General features: G+C 30.4%; 1 protein-coding gene across 22 annotated transcripts in view; it reads left to right on the top strand.

Moving 5' to 3' along the window:
• Positions 1-24,322, top strand: part of LOC145243881 (kinesin-like protein KIF13A) — a 1,028,209-nt gene that overhangs the window by 849,980 nt on the left and 153,907 nt on the right. For 14 of the 22 annotated variants that reach the window (XM_080106973.1, XM_080106967.1, XM_080106974.1 and 11 more), the window contains exons 20-21: positions 8,216-8,378; positions 21,406-21,579. In XM_080106973.1, the coding sequence (XP_079963099.1) occupies positions 8,216-8,378; positions 21,406-21,579 (337 nt within the window). The remainder of the gene's footprint in view (positions 1-8,215; positions 8,379-21,405; positions 21,580-24,322) is intronic. The other 8 variants (XM_080106966.1, XM_080106962.1, XM_080106977.1 and 5 more) reach the window with 1 other exon arrangement.

The following is a 24,322-nucleotide window of genomic DNA, read 5'->3' as shown; positions in this document are numbered from 1 at the left end:
CTTAACAGCCAATTTTCTGGCAGAAAACCTATCATAGATTTTCCCAAATCTCAGTACCCTATATATCAAATTTCGAGTTTGTAGACTTAAAATTGACAGAGTTATTGCATAGGGAAATGTACAGACACACACAGACATGTTCACCTGGGCCCAACTCTCTTCCTGATCTACATTAATGATCTTCCAAATCACATCCTTATATCATTCGTAGGCATTTATGCTGATGACACTACTAACTATGGTAGCACATCTAAGACCGTAAACGACCAAGTTCTCTCTGATTCTCTCTCCTCTGATCAAGTGGTACAATGGGGAAAGAGGTGGCTTGTTACTTTTAATGCATCTAAAACCAAGCTTTTATCTTTACATCATCAACATTCTGATCCCCATCTGGCATCAACTGAAATGAATGGCTCTCGTCTTGGGGAGGCCTCATGTTTTGACAAGCTTCTGGGCTTGACCATTACTCCTGATCTTAAATGGAACACCTACATTAAATTCGTTGCCAAGGCCACTGGAAAAATGGTGGGATCCTTCTATCGATCCAGTAGATATCTCACTGCTGATGCAATTCTCTATCTATATAAGAGCCAGGTATATCCAAGGATGGAGTACTGTTGCCACATCTGGGCAGGAGCTGCTAGAAAGGACTTATCCTGCCTTGATAGAGTTCAAAATACTCTTCGTAGCCTTGTGGGGGATGTCCTTTTCTCTTCCCTGCAACCTCTATCTCACAGAAGAGATGTTGCGAGTTTGTCTCTGATGTATCATTATTTTCATGGAAAGTGTTCGACTGAGCTTCAATCTATGGTCCCCCCTCGCCTAACTTTCACAAGAAACACTCGTCTAGCTGAAAATACTATCAATAACTCCCCCCACTCTTTATCTATACCTAAACGTAGATTCCATGAACAAAGCTTCTTTCTTAGAACTGCATGCCTGTGGAATTGTCTTCCGTTTTCCTGCTTTCCGGCTGACTACAATATGGTTGTCTTCAAGTCTAACGTAAATAAGTTCTTGATGAGCCATTCCATATAAGTTATGTAATTTACCGAATTTTCATTACTAATGATTACTATATTCTCCAATTTCTACTGTACACTCTTTAACCCTTATCCTTGAGTGGCCTCTTGGCCTTGATAATGTGGTGAAAAAAAACCTTTGTGTGAAATTTTATAAAAATTGGCTTAGCTGTTTTGGAGTTCATAGGAAAAGCACTGGCACAAAGTTCCTTTTATATAATAGTAGATAGATAGAAGACATGTAACACCGTTTATATGGAACAAAATTAAAGCCTTTTTAATTTTATTTTTTTAATATTAATATATTGCCAAATTAAAAAGGGCATTACTTTGTCTAACTCTGTATGTATGTATGTATGTATGTATAAGGACACTTCTCAACCTATATACTCAACAAGTTTTTGATCTACAGATCAGACTTGAAATTTGGTATATAGGGTATTCAGACATGTGGAATACTTTTCAATTGGTTGTTATCCGGAAAAAAAGGGCCGGCTAAGGGGTCAAAATTGAAAAATTGGTATGTGGAGGCTGTCAGATTTTTATTTGTTTGCTGTTTCACGAATGTGCTTGCATGAATCATTGTCATGACAGTTTCCTTATGTTAAGAATCAGTAGGTTTAAAAAACACTTTTAAAAGATTGTGTCGAGCTAGCCGAACTTGACTCACTAATTTTAGGATTTGGTTTCGATCTCCATTCCAGTACTTTTTTTTTTTTACTTACAAGAAGTGAACTGTTTAAAAAAACATACTTTCATGCACATGTCTCAGTTTCTTTCCGATTTCTTTTACTTCATTTTTTTAAAAGGAATTTAAAAGTTACGTTTAATGCCTACCGTGTTTCTGTTTATAATAAATAAGAATTAAAATATAATATTTATGCATATTTTATTACCGGGTAATGCCAGGCAGCCTGTTAGTATGTATGTATGTATGTATGTGTGTGTGTGTGTATATATATATATATATATATATATATATATATATATATATATATATATATATATTATTATTATTATTAGTGTGTGATTGATCAAATAAACCATTCACTATTTAATGGGAAGAGGGGGGATGATAAAACCAAGGTCAGATATTGATTTTTATCCTTACTCAAATTCGATTGACTTTTCCATTCCATAAAGTTGTATAATACAAAATGGCTAACAATTCTAGTGGTTTATCAATAAGTCTTTTGACCAGAAAAGACTGCAAAGAAATTCCCATTGTGTATCGAGAGAATTATGTCCGATTTGTCCATCCAACAAGCTGCTTAACTGTCTGGTCGTCAACATTGTAGTTTTCCTTTGTTCCTTCAATTCCGTTGTTCCAATCATTGATGGTCTCATCAAAGGATTACATCGACTGACCTTCATTCTATGACAAGAGACAAACATGAGAAATATATCTGATGTCATCAACTTTACCAAAAATCACCACTGATTACAACAAAATTTCGCCCAACCACGTATACTCATTTGAGTATAAGAAAAGCTGGTTATCTCATTTTTATATTAATAAGATTGTGTTACTTCTTCTTGTGTGTACATTTATTACTCATTTCTATGCGATTTATACATTGTTACTTTTAATCGATTATTCGAATTAAAAATGCAAATAACTTAATAGAACAAACTTTAGCAAAATATAATTTAAAAAGTAATGATTACGAAATTGAATTAACTGGAATGCATTTTGGTTTCTTTGTAAATAAATTAACTTTTTTATTTATTTATTTTTTTTTAGTTGGTGAAAAAACAAAAAGGAATTGATCCTTACAAAATTTGAAAAGAAATTTGGAAGCATTTATACTATCGTATTGAAAGTCATTTAGATTAGCTTAAAATTCTTTGGAAATCCACATGAATTAAAATGATTTGAAAGTTTTTACAATAATTGTAAAAATAATTAAAAATAAAAAAAAAATGTAAAAAATATTAAATTATTATTTATAGCTTTATATCGATTTAGTTCAATAAATTAATTAATGGCGAAACAATACTATAATGATTAAATTTGACTTTAAAAGATGTTTTTGTTTTTTCAGCAATAATTTGATTTAGAAAACTAATAGAAAACACTTAGTTTTATAAATAAAAAGATTAAAAAGGCAAAAATCACCCAGGAAACATATGGTATGTATGATATATATAAGGAATGTTTTAGCTATTAAAAAAAAAAACTTAGTTGAGATAATCTTTGTCACATGGCAAGTTTGTGAAATTCCATCGGCCACAAAGATATTATTGGGTAACTACAAAAGCTAATCCGATATAATTGGTTTTATTTTGCTTAAATATTTTATTCATTTAAATGAAAATATAATTTCTTTTATAAATTATTACTGTTCTTGGTATCCATAGGAGTTTTTTTTGTCATGATACTATATCATATAAATAAGTATGATTATAAATGGATTGAACCTATAAAATATTTGTAATTTTTGTGGAATATATATATATATATATATATATATATAAAATCTGTGTTTGCCAGCAAGTGGCTGGTCAACACGGATCATGACAAACGACCCAGAAGTGTCATAGTGGGATATTGGTAGATGACCCTTAGCTTGCAAGATAACTAGGATCAGCTTTTATATCCATCACCTGGTATTCTCAACTGGTCACCTATTTAAGGTAATGACGAGACTTGATGTTGCTTAACTTCAATGATCTTATGGGAACGTATGTATCAGTGTGATTATAGCCATATATATATGTAATTAATAGGCATTAAAATTTTATGGAATACATTGCACTATGTAAGCAACATCAAGCAAGTGTAACAGACCCTGGTTGAATATTTATTGTAATAAAAAAAATATGTAATCACATGAATTAAACCAATTTTTATTTATCTTATTTTCGAGCGTTATTAATATTCACTTACTTCTCTTGTTTGCTCGCACACATACTCAAGTTCTGCCTCCCTATATTCGTCACCTAATCAGCACCACTCTATCAGCTTGTTTGCTGTTTTGACACCTCTCGCTTATATTTAGAAATTTAGGAGTTGAAAATAGACCTTGAAAGTACAAGGTGTTTTTTTTTTCTTAGAGGTGGTAAACTTAAAATTGGAAACTCTAGTTTCTTTAATTGCAGATTTGGCAAGTATCGGTTAGTTTGAATTCAACTTAGGTTGATAATTCATCATAAAGAGACTAACACTCGAGCAGCATTTGCAAATGGTGCAGATGTATTTTATCTTCATTTGATGAACGAATTTCACAAAATGGACCTTAACTGGCCACCTTGTTCATGCGATTTAATCCCATCAGATTATTTTGCCATGTCCTTTCTCATCTGAGCTTCAATCTATGGTTCCCCTTTGCCAAACTTTTATAAAAAAAAACATTTGTCTAGCTGAAACTACTATCAATAATAAATGTCAAAAATTAATCTTTGGAATAAACCACATATTAGTATTTTAATTTAAGGTTTGCCGCCTCTAAAAAAAATATTACCCTTTATTTATGTGATTTAAAAATGAAAGAAAAAAGACTCCCGGGCAACACCAGATAGGTATACTTAGTGTTTATATAAATATATCCTTGAAAAGAATGTTTATTTGATGTCTATGAAAATGAATAGACAATGAGGACTAAAAAAAAAAAAAAAAACCTCATTTAATGATTGGCTTAGAATCCATGTTTGCCTTGATCGGTATTTGTTTTTCTTTTAATTATAAGCTTTGATCTTCTCATAAATCAAAGATTTGTTTGATGCTTATAAAGTCCACCCACATTTCATTCTATAAAAATATCCACAAAGAACATTATAGATATAAAAAAGCATTTTCTTCTTTTTAAAAATGATATATGAAAAATTATGATGCGATGTCTCTGTTCAGTTTCAAGAGACAATGGACACTCCTGTAAGGGTAGCTGCGCGTGTAATTGTGAGACAAAGGTTGCGCAATCTCCAACCACACCTTTTCTGAATCGGCAAGAAGAAGCCCAAGACTGACTAGAAACAATTCCAAGATAAATGGAGAGCACATACAGGGCCTTGAATTCCCAAATGGTCACCCATTTGGTACTAACCAGGCTCAGTGTTGCTTAACTTTGGTGATCTGACGAGAACCGGTGTGTCAACACAGTTATATATATATATATATAAACACTTTATTGAATAAAAAAAAAAATATAAAACATGCTTTTATCAATAATAAATTCTCTAGTTATATTGTAGATGAACAAATCAGATCAATGATTCCAAAACTTTAAAAAATATTAATAACTATAAACAGAATAACTCAAACTCCATTAACCTCTAGTATTGCAATCGAATACAACCAAACTTTAAATTAGCTGAAAAAGCATGAAAAAAAAAATATTGCACACTGATATGTATCCCCTATTGACAACAATAACATCATACTAATTTTACTTACAACAAGAAATTTTAGACCGAAAATCTTGTAACAAACAACTCTTTCGCATTCTATGTAACTTTGAAAAAAAAACCCAAAAAAAAACAATGTTATCTGTAAATTGAAATGCCCTTTGAGAGAATGTAAGTACAACAACAACAGTAGTAGTAGTAATAAAAAAAGCTAATAGATACATTGGTTTTATTACCACTTCCTTTCTTGTAAGGCTCACTATGCATCTGATAAACTCTAGTTCATTTTACCAGCATTTAAAGAAACATAACTGCCTCCCCACTGATTTAAGATACTTTAGTTAACAATACAAAAATTAAAATTAAAATTACTTGGAGCTATTTTACTTAAAACTTGGCAACCTTCAATAGACAACATATAAAGTAACATCATTTTAAAATGTTTAACTTGAATATAATTCATCCTGTGACGCTAATTCTGGCTTTCTGGAAATTAAATTGTAAATGTTTTTCTGGAACTACACCGACTTCATATATGGCATTCTCGACTGTTTTTTTTTTTTTATATATATATACTCCTTAGCTTTTTGTTTGTTTATTTGTTATCTTCAGATGATTCAACAATCAAATGTGTTCGTGATATTATGAGATATTCATTAACTTTTTGCATTTTGCACTAAAAGATTATTAGAAAAAGCTTTTTTAAAAAAAGTATTAAAAAGGTATAGCTATTCAATATCTATTTCTTTATAAATATCTATACTTAATAAATAATGTAAATATTAAAAACGTACAGCTGTTATATTTTCTATTTTCATTTTCCTTTCACTTTGTTTTATCTTTTTAAATCAAATACTTTCAAGATTTTTTGTACTGGTAAATTTATAAATAAGAAGCAAAAATGCATATATGCAAAATCTGCGAACTCGATAGAGAAGGGAGGTGAAAGATATTGATTATGTGACGAATGCAGAGAGGGATATACTGGCTACATATTGTCAGGTTTGTAAATAACCAAAGGCGAGAAGACAATATTATTGAAAATTGATAGAGAATTTTGAAATTCTGTTTTAATTTATGGTTTTGCGTTTTATTTATTTTTTTTCAATAACTATTCCATTATATTCTTATTAAAATAATTTTGTGTAATTATTGACGTTACACTGATACAAGAAAAACGCATGTGCAGTTATCTCATTATTTTATAGATATAGATATATATTTGAGATTTTGTCAAACATAATGCAATTATGTTGTCAGAGCTGGACAAGTTTTTTCACACAATAGAATATTATTGATTTCTACATTGTGATATATCGTTTATTGATGCGATAATTCTTTGAAAATGCAGTCCTTGTTATAAATTATGATAAAGGCATTGTTTCTCCTTTGCAAATGCATGATTGCATAATCTTTTAATTTGTCTTTTTTTTTTCTTTTCTCAAACTATTGTGCACATCCATTTATATTCCTAGCCCGTTTCAGCCAATGTGCCCTCCAGTCTTTTTCAGGTTTATTTATATGGAGTGATGTTATTTTTTCATTTAAATATGCTGTTGATTATTTGTCTGTGGATACTTTTAATATAATTACATCTGCTGATCATATCGGTTTCATATTTTTTTTTTTTAGTTAAGGTGTTGTTTTTATTATTATTGACACAAAGATGGACATTGTGTTTTTGGTTTCAGTAGACTTTGTCATTATGTTTGTGTACAGCCTAGCATTCACATCGCTTTACCAATTGTTACCAAACTTGGTCAAAATATTGGACATGGTCTAACTTAAAAATTATTTAATTTTGGGATATCTAGTTGACTGGTCAATATCATAGAAGGTGAAAGTCACATTTTTTTACAACTTTCGTTCTGCTTATCATAGCGACTCTCTACTTGACCCATATTATAGCCAATAAAGTCCCACATCTCACATAATCTTGATTTTGAACGTAAAGTCAAGGTCCAAATTTTGAATTTCAACTTCCAATTTTTATAAATTTGATGTAACAGTAACAATCCTGCAAAAATGACCAAAAAAATAATTGAGTTTTTATAAGTTTTGCAATACAATATAGAGAAGTAAGGCATAAAAATGTTCTTGTTTGTATTGTTTCTCTTTTCACTGTTGTTTTCATCAACATTGATATTTATAGTCATGCAAAGTTTTAGATCTGATTTTCAAATTTGAAATGTCATGACTCGATTCTAGGAGAAAAAAAAAACTCTGAAATAGCACTAGTGGAAGTCATACTTTCTTGATACGACATGAGAAATCGGTAAAAGATTTTATGTTTTAAATATTTATTCATGGGTTACACTCGTGTGTATTTCATGCAACAATTTTCTGATAATAATTTTTATCAGGATTAAAAATAAAATTGTTGCTGAGCAAGCATGATGACCATTTGAACCTTTAGGGGAGACTGTTTTTCATCAGACAAAATTGATGATAATGATTCTTCTTCATTAAAGGGGAACTGTAAATAATAACTCTTTGACCTCAAATATTGGTTCAAAGATTTTTTTTTCGTCATCTTCCTATGAAATGTGATTTATATAATGAAACTTGTATTCACCATCCATGCAAGATTGTCTTTATTTTTACATTCTATTATTTTAATCTTTTTTTCTTGGCCTGACAAATTCCCTGCTACTTTCAGAAAATTATTGCATGAAATACACACGAGTGTAACCCATGAATAAATATTTCAAACATAAATTCTTTTACCGAATTTTTACTGAAAAATTATGCAGAATGAAATAGTGTTTAATTTTGATTAAATTCTAATTCTAAACATATTTTTTTTTTTTTTAATAACAAATGTTTTGTATCGTGTTTATTTTTTGTAGAGAGAAATTATTTAAACAAAGCCTGGCTAAACTACGGGAAGAAGTTATCAAAGCTAATACTTTAGTTCGAGAAGCCAATGACCTTGCTCAAGAGATGGGTAAAAAGACAGAGTTCCATGTCACTCTTCAAATTCCAGCAGCTAACCTCAGCCCAAACAGACGTGTAAGTGAAACTTTTTTAATCTTTTCTTTTATCCATAAAATTTCTTGAACTGAAATTTCATATTTGATGCTAACTCTTATTGTGGGACAATAAGAAATTACTTTAATATTTGAGTCCAGATATTTCTTTTTTGATTTTTAATTTAAAATATAAAAAAAAACATTTGAATTTTTTTTTTTTTTTAATATTTTGGAATCTATATATAAAAGTAAAGTGTGTGTGTGTGTGTTCTTCATTAATCTATTGTATGAGCAAAATAAATAACACATTCGGATAAGTATTACATTTTTAATAAATACAAAATAAAACATTTCTGTAGAAAATCTTATTCAGTGCAGATTAACCTATGTAAATCCTCCTCCTATAGCTTTTGGGCATAAAAAAAATCTTTAAATAGGTTGGTCTTTTTTACAGCATTCTTTTTTATGTTAATTAATATTAGAAACCATCTATTATGTGCAATTCATTAAACACAAGTTGATATTTTACCAATAACTGAGGTCATGCATATTCTTCCAGATAATAATGCAATTTAAGAGAATGCAAAAGATCTGACTGGTTTTTAATTTAATCAATTCCATATTCAGTGTACTATCCATTATATCCTGGTCACTAATAAATGGGTAACTATTTACAACTTACAGGTGCTGTGTGTTCTCTCTGCTTATCTCGACATTGTTTCCAGTCTGGACTGGAGCAGTGCTGATTCAGGAGACGTGTGGTTGGTGATTGCGCAACCCTTGCCTCACAATTACACGTGTAGCTGCACCTTTGTCTTTTGTGACTGAACGGAGGTATCGAATCTATTATATCACTTATATTTATTAAAATGTTTGAAAAGGCTCTGAGGATTATGAACCCTTTTCGGGATGGGTATTCCAACTAGTTATTAATGCTTCATACATGAAACACCAAAGATTTCTCCTGATTTTAAGAGGTGGCATTCTCAGCAACTATTGTCCCCATTTTTGTCATTCTTGTTCACTTTTCTTCACAAAAGTGATCGATTTGATGCAAGGCCGGCTTAATACAAGCACGTATACAAAAATAAATCCATCTTGGGTGTTTAAGAAGTAGTAATTGCCTAAAAAAGAAAAATTTCCTAAGTCCTATTTACACTACTCACAAATGATCCTGTTTTTTTTTTTTGTTGTTTTTTTTTTTTTTAGTGCAATTAGGGAGATTGGCCTCTTAGGTCTGAGGATTGAACCTTTTATTAGATTTACAAAAATGTAATCTTTGTTATTATTATAGTTTTATGAGTGACAAATCTAATTATGACAATTCACAATTGTTGAAATGAATTAAAGTAAATCTAATATATATATATATATAAGTGAGAATGTGTGTGGGGGGGGCACTTCTCCACCTATATACTCAACAAATTTTTGATCTACAGACTTGAAATTTAGTATATAGGATATTCAGACATTCATCCGAAAAAAGTGCTGCTGAGGGCTCAAAATTGAAAAATTGGTACGTGGGAGTCATTGGATTTTTATGTTTGCGAACTGTTTCATGAATGCACATGCATGAATAGTTCACATTACAGATTACTTATGTTAAGAATAAGTAGTTTGAAAATATCTTTTTAAGATCGTGTCATGCTAGTCTAATGGTTATCTTACTTCACTTGCTTTCTTTAGGTTTTGATTTCGATCTCAGCTTGAGTATTTTTCAAGAAGTGAACGGTTTAAAAAAAATATATTTGCATGCACATGTATGAATTAAAATATAATTATGTGTATTTTACGACTAAGCAATGGTGAGCGGCTTGCTAGTGTGTGTGTGTGTGTGTATATATATATATATATATATAGAGAGAGAGAGAGATAGAACTCTGGGATACAGTTGCCCTAGGATATGTTTTTTCTTTTCAGGTCATGATGTGGAATACAATGTTTTTCCGACCCTAGTTACAGTATTTGCCCCACCTTACGGTGTTATTTATAATGTGATGTGATTATATACATGTGTATTATATACTGTACTGTATTTTGTTACTAATTTTTAATGCCGTATCCCGGGGTTCTACTGTATATATACACATTTCTATAAAAAAAATTTTTTTTTTTTTGTATGTTAATATTTATATTAAAAACCCTTTCTTCTATTTATTTAAAAAAAAATTACAACTTTGTTATATATGAGTCGTGGAATTACATTCATCTGCAAAAGATCTAGCTAATTTGCATATTTTTTTAAACATTCATTTTAATTAATTCCTTATTAGTTTACTCGGTTTTCTTATAGGATGGTCATCTTTAATTAACTATTACGTGTAATTATATATTCATGCAGATATTCTACACGATTTATACTTGCGTAATATTTGCATAAAAAGGTTATAGTAAACACAAACCTGTTTCTATATATATTTATGTATGTGTATATATATTTGTTTAAAACATTTTGCCTGCCAAACTCTTCTGTCAGATTTTGGTCTACAGACATAAAACTTAATATATAGGGTATTCGAACCCATGCGGAACTTTATATTTGGGTTTTAACCGGGGGAAATCTGTGCAAAAGTGTAAAATTAAAAAAATGGAATTTGCCAGGTGATGGTTGAACAATGGCATTATGAATATGCATGCGTAACGTAATAACTATTATTTCATGTTTTAATTTTTAGCCTTGCAGTAAACATGTCTTCTTAGCTCAGGCATTAACATTAAAGGAAAGAGTAAATTGTAAGCTGAACTTTTTTTTTTTTTTTTAAACTTTTTAAATCATTGCAATATATTGGGTCCAATATAATATAATAATACAAAATCTGTATTAATCAAAATATCATATTTAAGCGTATTTTATGACTGGGTAATGGCGGGCAGCCTGCTAGTATAATATATATATAATACACCACTTAATCTATAAAAATTATTAAGATATTTTTAAGAGCGGGATGAGTTGTCATGACAACGAGAGAGCAAACGTTTGTTTATTATTTCAAGTTTTAACATTTTCAAGAGTTTTTGAATTTATTGTCTGACTTGCAACTGTTTTTCTGTGTACTGTATTCATTCTTTTCATCTTGTATTCCATCTATTCGACCATGCAGGACTATCATATTATGATGCAATATATGTTTCATCCAGTCATGTGTGTTTTTAAGTTGATAGTCTTCTGGAAATTTTAAAATGAGGTAGACATCTTATTTTTTAATCACTTTTCACTGCAGGTAGAATTCATACAGCCTTGTAGATAAGAGCGTTTTTAAGAGATATTGTATAGTGAATTTTATTTGGAAGTGCACTCTGTAGTAAAAGAAACTAAAATTTAAATGATATGAGATATCTAAAAGACATAAATATTACAACACTTAATCTAGAAGCCATGGAGCATGAAATGAATGCAGTTTACCCCAGGGGATCAATTGGAAAATCTTGGAGTTTGATAACCATTGATTAAAAAAAAAAAAAAAAAAAAAAAAAAAAAAAAAAAAAAACTGATCCAAGATCATGTCAGCATCTTTCGGCAATTTACAGTAAGCAGTTGGAAAGTTGCCGGAAAAGACAGACGATAAATTCAAAATGCTGAAAGCAAAATTTTAGCACAGTAAGATAGTAAGATTGAACTTGCTGTAAGCTTAATTATACGAAAGAAATATTTTTAAGAAAAGTATATCATTTTAATTTTTTTTTTTTTTTTTTTTTTGAGAAAAGTATATTTTTATATTTATTTACAACCAATGTTTAAGAGAAATAAGTTTTAAGACAAAAACTATGAACGAAAATCAAAAGTTTTTTTTTTTTTTTTTTCATGGAACGTATCTTTTCATCAATAAAATAAGTGCTTTTTATTTATATATTTTTTTTTTTTTTTTGTAACGATAAAAATTTTTTTACCATCGTAACAACTTTGATCAAAATCTTTTCTTTTTTTTTTTCCCCCCCTAATAGTGTAAGATAAGTAATATTTTTTCTATTAACAAAACATTGTCTGTTGACAGCTGATTAGTAATTGAATAATTACTCCAGCTTTTTCCGGCTTCTTTTCCGGCAGCTTACTGAAAATGTCAACACGAATTTGGGTTAGGTTCTAGATCGGTAGTGACAAAAGACATCTTAGGAAAACCGTTGCCGACAACAGTGTAAAATATTGCATCCCAGATAAAATAACTTCGACCATGTAAGCTTTATTTTCATAGTTTTCATTTTTAATAGTGTGTTTTTCTGGCATAATAGTTAGTGTTCACTAATCAGTTGGGAGAAGAAAGTTCCATCTTTGGTAAAGTTATATGAAATACTCGAAAAATTATACTTGATGTCTTCCGGTTAAACATTCCGCATTATATGGTGAATAATGAGTAAGTGGAGCAATCCAGAAAAAAAGGAGCCCTTCTCTACATCTTAGTAGGCATCAATGAAAAAGGAGATCAGTCTGTTATTTATTTTTATTGTATATTTTAATTGTTTAGTAGAATTTTGGAATTCAACTCTTGCATATATAAAATCGTTTAAAGATATCTCAGTATTCTGAACCTTTCTGGGATTTGTATTTGGTGTGTCCAATATTAAACTGTTGAGTGCATGAATTGTATTGTTATAAAGTTTTTTCAGAATGAAAACAAAATCCATTTAATGCTGGTAGATTGAGATTTGGTAGGTTTTATCTCTGACCCGAGGTCATTTACCAACTAATGTAAGTGAAGACAGTTGCTGTAAAATGTATTTTTTATTTTAGCTTTATATGAAGTTTCTTAACATTAGGAAAAGAGTAAGAAAACATTTCTAGAGAAGATGCATCTCCCAGTTGACTCCCCTGTGACAAGTGTTGCCAAAGCTGATGTCTGTATTATGTCTCTTTGTGTCTGTCTGCGACGCCTCATACCATTCTATAAGTCATTTCCATATGAATTTCTGAGATCATCTGTTTGACCCTTAAACAACTTTCGATTATGACCTACTCCTTGATTCATGCCAAGTTTGGTATAAGGTCAGACGTGTAGTGTATTTTTTTCATAATTCGTAACTAAAACAAAAATGCGTTTAATATTGATAAATTAAACACACAAAAATATTTTGTTGTACAGAAATGTGTGACATTTTACATTCTTCAGAATTAATGTACCTATTGACCTCTTCATGTTACGCTGCCACTGCCAGAGAGGGCAATGGCCAAATTACGGACATGATAACAGCAATAGTCAGAGACATGTAAAAAAAAAAAAAAAAATGAAATAAGTGAAATAGGACCATCATCTCAGAAATATTTTCAAAGTATTAAACCTGTGACAACATTTCTAGAAATCATTTTTATTACCTTATTATTTCTGAATTTTTACCTTTTTTTAAATACAAAATCTCAAATTGTTCTTGTCATCAGAAACTTAAGAAGATTATAGATATTTTTAATTCCTTTCTTAAGGCAATGGAATAATCACTGCAGCTTTTTAACAACCACTTATTTCAAGACTTCGATTATAAATGTAAAATATCTTTGTTTTTTATATATTTCATAATGGAAGAATTATTTTCATCCATTTTTAGAGATTTTACGTGTGTGTGTGTGTGTGTGTGTATTTATATAGTGTCAATATATATATATATATATATATATATATATATATATATGTATATATATGTTTATTAAATAATATAATAAAATGTTATGTGAAAAGAATTGAGCCAATATGTTTGAAAGCACATTTAAAATGCTTGGATGTTAATATATTTTCTGACTATATTTTGAAATAAAATCTAATCAAATAGAATTGGCAACACAATTTTTGGTATTTCCTTCTCTCATCCATATTTTTACTGGATATCCAGTTTAAATCATATGCGAGTCCACATTTGAAAGTTGAATTTTTCCAGAATTTTTTTTTTATCCAATGTTGAAAAAATTCTTTAGATTGCCAGTTTCGATTAAATAGCAAAATAATTAAATGCTATGATTTCTTATAAAAATCAAGTTGAACTATGTTTTATAATTGCTTTGCACTGAATACGTACTAGAATTCCATATCCTTTTAGATAGAGCTTTATACTAATAATAAATGTTGCAATTCTTCATTATTGGGAATATTAATATATGGGTGGGGGAGTAATTGAAGATTGTCTCGTTTTTATAAAGACAGCTTTTATATCATTTCTCGGCTGCTATAATCCTCTTTTCTCCAGCTTTTTTATTCATTTGCTTTTTTGACCTGATGATGATGATGATTTAATGAAGAATCAAAAACCTTTTGTGATACGTGTATTTTTTTTTTAACATGAAAAAGATCATTAGAAAATTTTTTTAAGTATAAAATAAGTTATAGGAAGGAATTTTGTTATTTTCAACAATATTTATGTATATCATTATGAACAGCATGCCAGAAGAGATACACTATCAAGCATATATTACTAGTGTGTTGACTTTATTCCATATCGAAAGAAATATTATCATGAGTCCAACCTTAAAGATCTTTTCAACAAAATAAAATGTGGTTAGAGATTTTTATCTTGGACCCTCAAAATCAACAGAGATTATACCATTCCTGTAATGATCCGGTCCCTGTTGATTTTGCGGTGGGAGTTTAGTTCGGTGTAGTTCTAGGAGGTTCACCCTCCCAGGATTTGCCTTCTTTTTTAGAGAAGGGGTTAGTTTATTGCTAATTGCCACTGACGCCATCACCCAGGGATGCCGACGAGGCTGCCCAGGTACTTTTGCAAGTCACAGTGCCTTTCCTTGGAGGGTGCTGACTTCTCAATTCCACTTTCCAACTGTTAAGTGTTGAGACATTATGTTGAAAAAAGATGGCGGTGAAGAATCAATGCAGTTCCAATCTTGAATGTTGAGTAATTCCTAGTAACAAAGATGGTGGCGAAGAATCAAATGTAGGTTTGCGACAGAGACAACAGCGAACTGATTGAAACCAAAATTCAACAATTTTTATAGTAACTTTGGAAGCTTCTGATTGGTTGATGATTATAACTTGTGGTTATAAAAACGATCGTTGAAATCATTGGAGTCCTACTTCATTAGGAGTCACAAACATTTTAACACCAATCCTGGTATCTAAATTCTTGCATGGGAGAAAACTAAATACCCTTTTCAACAGAATAGAATTATCAAAAATAAAACTTTCTAAAAGAAATAAATTTATTCAGCAAAATATAAAACAAACTCCCAAACTTGGTACTCACAATAACACACCAAAATTCCCACAAAAAATCTGCATGATCTTAAATGACCATAGAAAAGTTGATTATGGCATTAAGCACAAACAAAAGATATTGCTAAATTTTCTAATAGTGAAAATTAGTTCATGTTTTATCCATAGCTTGAGTAACTTTTTATAGAATACATGGCCAACGCCAAATAATTCTGCTAGTCTTGTATAAAGAAAAAATAATTCAGTTCAATTAAAAATCTGTTTTTTATTTTTTATTTTTACACTAATTCTTTAATAAAAATTAATGCAAATTTATGCTTCAATAATCAACATATCATGCAAATGCCTTTTTTTTTTTAATTGAGAATCTAATGCCTTGATAAAATGAAGTTGATATTGAAGAAAAAAAAATTCTTCAAATTGAAAAATTTTTGACTTTTTTTTTCCTTTTTGCCGTTGGCCGTCTTGAATTAAGGGTAATTTATTTTCTAGCTGTAGAAACTGTCGCTCAAATATCATGCACAAAGTTTTAAAATTTCGCTTGTTTATAATTGTGGCTTGCAGATTTGATCAAACATAAAAATTGCCTTGGTCAATGATGAGTAAAGTTCTTTGAAAAAATAACTCCATTAATTCATTAAAAAGCGCTTAATTGTGAAAATGTAAGCACACATTATTAAAAAGCCATTGTTGGTGGATCAGTATAAACAAATCATTAAAAGGACTTTAATAGTGAAAATTATAAAAATGCCATTAATAATGAATGACAATGTGAACAAAAATTATTAAAAACCTACAATGATTACAATGTTAATTTTTTTCTTCTCATTAAAAAGGTTATGTATGTTTGGTTTAATTTGGTTAAGAAATTATACTATGGTTTTGGTAATACAAGTTTTTTAAATCCCCTTCATCTGCAGATACATCATAAGAATTTACAATACATAGTCTTAAATTTTTCGATATATATATAATTTTCTCTGGAGAAGTTGCAGTTTGTTTTTTATTTACAAATGCATGCTGGACCAAACACAAGAATGAATGTGTAAATTTACTGAAGATCTAAATATGTATACATATTTTTTCTCTGTAAAAGTTGTTTTGTGAAATGTTTATATACATTTAATCTTTTTTTCTCTGTTGCAATCGTTTTAACAACAAATGTTTTTTTTTTTTTTTTGTATCAAGTCCATTGCCAGGCCAAATGTTTCTTAGTGACACCATTTTTTTTTAAATTTTAGTAACTCTTTCTTTATATAAAGAAGAATAGAATTCCATAATATGAGAATATTCAGAGCTCAACCAATGAGAATGGGCGGAATTCAGTTTGCTGAGTATTGTACATGTGCCACAGATGAACTTGTTTCATCATTTATCCTGCGGAGACACCCATCGTCTCACAATCGATCATGAAAGTTAACTTTTCCAGTTAGGATACAAAGAGATACATTTCTCTCTAAGGAAGATCTTTTGGGTGCTATGACAGATAGGGAATTCTGGAAGGGTATAGTGAGTTCTATCTCGGCTGATGCTGCAGGATGATGATTTCGAGCGAAAAATAGGAACTACTTCCTATAAAGATATGATGGTGTTGCTCCTAGGATGTAATGTTGGATTTTATAACGATTAAATGTGTCTAAAATGTCATTCTGAAGTTACATAAGATAGTGGCTAATAGTCTAGATATAATAAATTTGTATTTTGTTGTTGCAAACCTACGGTACTTTGGTCCTGAGGGGAATTTCTGCAATCGAAATATTATATTATTTGGATTCATCGTGTCATTTTCATAACTCAGGAATTTGGACAGAATTTTGAATGGAACACTTTATTTACTTCACGGAGGTAGCATGCTCTTATTCTAAGTAATTCGCAATTATATTTTTTGGTTGCCCACACTGAGAATTGAACCTTCAACCTTTAGGAAAATATCACTTTTACAATTGATTTTTCCAAGTAACCACTGTGCTATGGGTCTTTGCAGACAGTTTTAGTATGAATTTTAAGAGCCTTAAACCTATTTTTATTTCTAGTTGTAAATATTACTATTTATTACTATATTACTAAATATTTTTTTTACTGTATATATGTTGTTTATAACAGCTTTGACATGATACACCTGAAGAAGGTTGGAGATTACGTTGACCGAAACGTTGTGAAAATGACACTCAAGATGAGAACAGTAGTCTGATGAATCCAAATAATACAATTAACTAATCCTCATCTCAAAAATTCAGAAATATCACAATAATTACATATAATAATAACAAATAAATTTGTTAGTGAGAAACAAAGTTTAATTTAACTAAAAAATCTATTTGAGTTTAACTATGAAAATCTGATAATTTTATAGTTATATAATAATAATCATAATAAAATTGTAGAGTCAGCATAATGGCATTACTCCAAAAAGTCACAAAAGATTAAGGAGGATGGAAAGACAGAGAAAGCACTAACAAGACCTCCACAGGATGAGTGTGAAGAGGACTGAGACATTGAGGAGGCTTGGTGGCATCCAAATTTCAGGGAACACCAATAGTCGTTGCCAGCAAGAAGACAATGGTAAACGGCTGTTGTGATATTGCAAATTAATTTGCAAATGCTATTGAAAGAGATGAAGAGTACTGGAAACCTGGGAAGACTTGTTCACACTCAGACTCTAGGGAACACCACTGATTGTTGTCAGTGAGTAATCTCATGATGATCTGTGTGAGAACGCCTAATGAATCCAAATAATATGGTTACTTTTTTTCCTATCAAAAGAATCTTATACTTGGTTTCAAATTCTGATTTTATAACATGTTATGGTTCTGAGAAATGTTTGCTCAAAATTGACCTGAAAATCTAAATGATTGTATTTGACATATTTGGAAATGCATCCTTTTTTAAATCTTTTCAAAGAAAAACCTTCAAGAAATGAGAACAAAACTGCTTATCCCAGTAACCTGTCAGCCTCTCGAATGTGTGTAGATGGTCATCAGGGCTCCCTTCATCTTATGAAATAAAAAAAAAAAAAAAAAAAAGTAAAGAAAATTCTTTACAGCAATTCTCTTCAATTTCACACATGACAGAATCGTGAAAATCGCATTATCACTTTCCTAATGAAAAATCCATAAATTTGCAGAAGCAAAGAATCTGGGGGCAAGGTGGGCGTTTATTTTTATGTTTGCTACTTGTTCTTTTTGCTAGCGACCATGAGCTGATTATGCCATTTTATTAAGCCTAACATTCTCACTACCCGGGACCCATCTTAAAGGTGGGCAGTAATATGTATGGGAAAAAGGGTGGCTAGATTTTAAGTTAAGAGATGCAACTGTTTGCATGATGGGAGCATTTTCACTTACCATTTTTAAGATTTAGAAGGAAAAAAAGAGTTAAGAAAATAAATCTATAAATTTTATCTGTCATATATATATATATATATATATATTCTCCGATAAGAAGCATTTAGATTTGAAATGCCATGGCCTAAAGAGATTTCTCGTTTTTTTTTTCTCTTGTCTTCTTTCCTTATTGATCTGATGATACGATCAAGTTCTATGTAACTTTTATTCCTCATCTTTTATATATATATATAATATATATATATATATATGAAAACATTTTAAAGTTTTGTATTTTTCTCACTTTTCAATAAGAGTATGTACTTTTGTGAAACAAACAATTTTATAGATATTTAAAGCTTTTGAATAAAATATTCTCTGAATTTTAATATGATGACAGTTTTATTTCCTAGTTTAGTTGCATAAACATTGTTGACATAAAAACAACTAAAACCTATTTGCATTTATGTCACTTTTTATCATCTGTTTAGTTCTCGGTCAGGGAAAGAAATACTTCTTACCTGAGACAGTTGTCAAATAAAATATTTGTAAGAAAAGTCCTAAAATGATTTGGAAAATCGCTTGAAGAAGACATGAATTGTGCTCCGTTTGGATAATGGTTTGTGTATTTGAAATTCAATCTTGTATTCCTTTATTCCGCATATAGTCAGAACGTATCCCCGCATTGTGCAGGAAAAAATAATATATTGAAAAAATTTAAAAGATAAATATCAGAATATCAATTCTGAGGAAAGAGAAAAGTAACTGTAATAAAAATAATCGGACAAATTTACCGATGCAGATGTCTTAACTCCTAGCGAATATTTGTTGTTTTTTCAGGAAGGTGAAGTATTCTGGAATAAGCTGTGTTTATTTCATTCTTTTGTCATAAGAAATTAGCACAGTAGATTTGGTGGTGGGGAGAGTAGATAATAAGATGCAATTAAAAATGGCAGCCACCTTCGCTTTGGAATGCTTACTCGGTAGAGTAACGTAATGGGAGAAAATATAGTAAATGTTTTTAAAAAATTAATAATTTTTGGAAACATAAATGAGAGCTTAGACTAATGTAGCTGCGCAACAGATTTGCATATGAAGGTTTTGTTTATTAACCTATTATGTCTGGATGTGCAAGAGATCAACTATTTACTATGTAGATAACAACATGGGAATTGAATTTGAACTCGTCTGATTAAGACAGACATGCTCACTATCCTTCAGATAGATTTATAACAAGAATAAATGTTGTCTATCCTAATGCTCTATTGCAGAGTCATTATTTGTCTAATCCATAGAAGTGCATTAATAAATTTCCTGGATGTTTTTATAGATTTTGATGCAAAAGCAAATTTCTTTTGAAAAATATTTTTGTCATTTTATTCCTATATATATATGGCTTGGGCTAATTTGATTGAGGAACAGATTTGCATATAAAGGTTTTAGTTATTAACCTAATATATATATATATATATATATATATATATATATATATATATATATACCTATTCTTTTCTACCTAATCAATCAACAAGGGTTTTATCACTCAATGATGAACCCCTCCATGGACTTTAGCCATCTAACTCTGTTCTGAGCTATCTGCTGCCATGTGGGACCCATGTGCTGTAGGTCGTCTCTTCATCTCGTTCTGTCTTTTCTTTGGCCTCTTATGTTCACGAGATGTCCATTCTGTTGTCCTGATGGATCATCTGTTATGTTGTTTGGCCAACCCACGATCTCTCTTCAGATTTTTTTGTTTGTGGCCATATTGTGTACCCACAGGTAGATGATCTTGATGATTTTTGCGATTTTCATTCATGCTTGACAAAGAAGGTCTATTAGCAAGGAGGTCCACTTTCTGCATTGCGCATTTATGCACCTCCAACTAAAACCACGGCTAAAAGAAGTTCATTTTTGTAGGATGCACATCCTGTCACATATTCTGCACCTTATTTCTGATGCTATTAGTTTGTTTTGTTTACCGTAGCTTACAACCTCATCCAGCATCTGTAATAACTTGTCCAGCATGGTTAGATTAATTGCCATGTGCTGCTACTCTATGATTAAAATTAAAAACTAAATTTTTTTTTTTTTTTCTTCAAATTTATCAAAAGTCGTCTGTGATTTGATTTTCTTAAATCATGTAATTGGTTTTGATCAAAATTATAATAAGGTTATAAAGAATTATATGTCGATTTTGATATTTGTAAGCAAACATGAAAAAGGTGCAAAATGATCTTCAGAAATTAATTTTCCTCTCCTGTTTTCAAATATATAATCTCACAGAATTTGTATATGAAGAATATACAGATCGAATTCTCTTAAATATTTTATGATCTCCCATAATGTTGAAAATTCTTTCTTTTCAACTGTTATTTTTTATTTGGTATTGTTCTTTTGTTTTTTTTTCTTTTACCAAAAAGCTTTTGTCCATTCATAATTTTGCAAATTGATCTGAGATTTATATTTATTTTCTTATGGTCATTTAAACTTTATTTTAACAACTAACTCTGTATACTAGTATATTGAGCTCTATTAGAAGAAAAATTTTAATAATGTGGTAAATGTGTTTTTAAAATTTCCTATATTTTTCTTCTCATTTCAGAGAGGAGCATTTGTGAGCGAACCTGCTATTTTGGTGAAACGTAAGGGCCACAACAGCCAAATTTGGTCAATGGAAAAGTTTGAAAACAAGATCATTGACATGCGAGAGCTATATGATGAACGCAAAAGTTTGGAACGCCCTCTGATGGTAGATGAAGAAACTGATACTGAATTGGTCTGTGTTTGCTTGTGCATGGCTTGTCTTCACCTTGGGATGGGAAATATTACGCATACATGTGCACACAACAATAGACCAACAGACTTTGTTTACAAAATCATCCAATCAACTTTAGACCAGGCTATTATTAGCTATTTTATATCATAATATTCTTAAGCAGCTAAGTATAAAACCATTCATGCGTGTGCATACCCATGGGCTATTATCACCTCACATTCAACATCAATTTGGTAGCCATTTTGTCAGACATTTTATTTGATGTTTCTGATTTTTTTGGATGAAGATTAATCATGTGTATTATTCCAAAAGAACCCATGGCATAACAGATAAAGTACTAGGTAAAATTCAGTTCTAAGTGACACTCTTCTAGAGGTTGAAGTTTCAATTTTAGTGCAGCAATACTCAGTATACAATTGTAAATTAAGACTTCTACCTGATCATGGCTGATGGAACGAGAGCATGCTACCCTCATGGATTATATAAAGAGTGCTTTTCGAAATTCTGTCCAGATTTTCAAATTCGACAAGCATTCCTTGAACTTATTTTTGCCAGTGTGTCTACCATATACACACACAACTTATCAAGAATAGTTATTCAGAAACCAAACTGAATCGAATTATAAGATGTTGATGCTGAAGGTTTGAATGTTGTATCATTGTTAGATATGGCTTCTTTGGAGCAAATGTTATGAGTTTTGACTTGTATATAAATCTGCTTATATTTCATTAGTTTCTATACCTAAGCAAACATTGTTGGGGTTGGGATTATCTTTGTTATAAAGCGGATCACATTATCGTCTTTATTGCTGCATATGGTAACCAATATGCTTTTCTTTTCTGTTGTTGCTTTGCATCATATCTGCATGCCATACTATGATATCTCCTCTTGCAGTGGTGGCTCACCTCTGGACATACTGTGGAACTGCAGCACCTGATATTTATTTTCACCAATATACAGCCCCCCCCCCCCAAAAGAAAAAAGCTTGTTATCATTTGGCCTGGTGTTGAACAATAAAAGATTTATTCAATATATGAACAAGAAATTCAGAGCTTCATAGATTTTATAACTGATTTTACCAATTTTCGGAATGTTTATTTGATTAACACAAAGTGAAGAGAAGAAATAGATTTCAATATTTGAAAAAAAATTTTCGTTAAAAGTTAAAGATTTAAATGCTTATATTAAAATTTAGTAAAGTTGTATACAATAAAAAAAAAACATGAGAAAAGATGAACAAAAGCAAATAATTGAAGACGATATTTATTTTTCAGTAAATTTTTCACAACAATATTTGAAGAATTTAATGAAAATTAAACATTTTTTAGAAGAAATATGTTATATACATTATATTCAATTGTTTTTGTTCTTGTTCACCATTCTGATTTTTTTCTGCATTGCATACAGTCTTAATAAATGTATATATACTTATGAGCAATTCTTCAAGTTAACTACCGTACCCTATTATTAAGTTTGAATTTTTTAAGCAACACCATCAAAGCTTAAATTTATGAGCCACCACTGTTTGCATGTTACAAAATATTAGTGTCTGTGTTCAAGCTCAATATTTTTTGCTCTAATGTATCACAAAACAAGTACTTTTTATGCCTTGCTTCACATATTTCTTTTTTGAACATTTTTATTGTTGTTGTCCTGTCGGATATTGAGAAGGGTGCAAGATTAACCTAATGAATACTGTTGCCATCTCTAGAATTGTCTGTGCCGATCAGATATGTTAAGGTGTTTTATACGGCAATATTCTTGAGAAAATGATCAACCTGCAATTTCATCTAAAACATTACTATAAAATGTAAATTATTGTAATTAACCTGATGATTTTCCTCAAGAATGAAACATAAACATTTCTGTGTATCTTACTTGCCATAGGTATATCTTCAAACTATTACTAAATTCTAAAATATTATGCACAGCTAAAAGCGTAATGGTGAGAAGCCTTGACTGTCATTTGGGCGGTCGGGTTTCGATCCTGGCTTGAGGCAGTTGCCTGTCTAGCTGCACTGACGAGCTGTGAAACAGTGAAACACTACTGTATGTGGATGACTATATATATATATATATATATATATATATATATATAAACACTCAGCTGATCATTGTCTTGACATTTCTGTGCTCCAAATGAATCCGTCATAAAATAATTTTAAAATAAAATCTTACTTTTTTTGTTTTGTTTTATTTTACTTCAAAGTTCTCAGAAATCAAGGGGCCCACTATCTAGGGCTAACACTTGTCTTTATATGAGATACATAGATATTTGAATGTTCCATTAAAGGTCCTTATCTCTCAAACACCGAGTTAGTAAAGAAATTGAGAACATAATTTTCTATCCCCCAATTAAGCATTTTCAAATATTGTATTATATATCATTCATTTTGGTCTCATGGTCTTACTGGATTCCAGGACAAGAATTTATCTAGTCTGGTGGAGTATCCAGCTTCGTACTGTTACTTGAGGCAACGTCACTTGGAGAAAGTGCACCATTCCTCATAAAAGCTAATCTAAGTTAGCCATAGTGAAAAGATCTTATTTGGGCAGCGAATACGAAATGTGATTTTGAATATTTGGTCAGGGTTTACTTCTAGGGTAAAAGTATCCTCATGCCAAGTTGTTCTGACAAACTCATTGTACAAAGAGACCTTAGACACTCCAGGATTGTGTCTAGTAGGCATTCAAGTTCTCTCCTTACAAGAATACAGCTGGAAATTATAAGTGAAAGATAGGA

Source organism: Euprymna scolopes, chromosome 22 (assembly GCF_053919585.1).
Source record: "Euprymna scolopes isolate OS-2025 chromosome 22, ASM5391958v1, whole genome shotgun sequence".
In the NCBI taxonomy this organism is placed as follows: domain Eukaryota; kingdom Metazoa; phylum Mollusca; class Cephalopoda; order Sepiida; family Sepiolidae; genus Euprymna; species Euprymna scolopes.
Note: the sequence above shows the minus strand (reverse complement) of the source record. Positions and strands in the feature narration are given on the sequence as shown.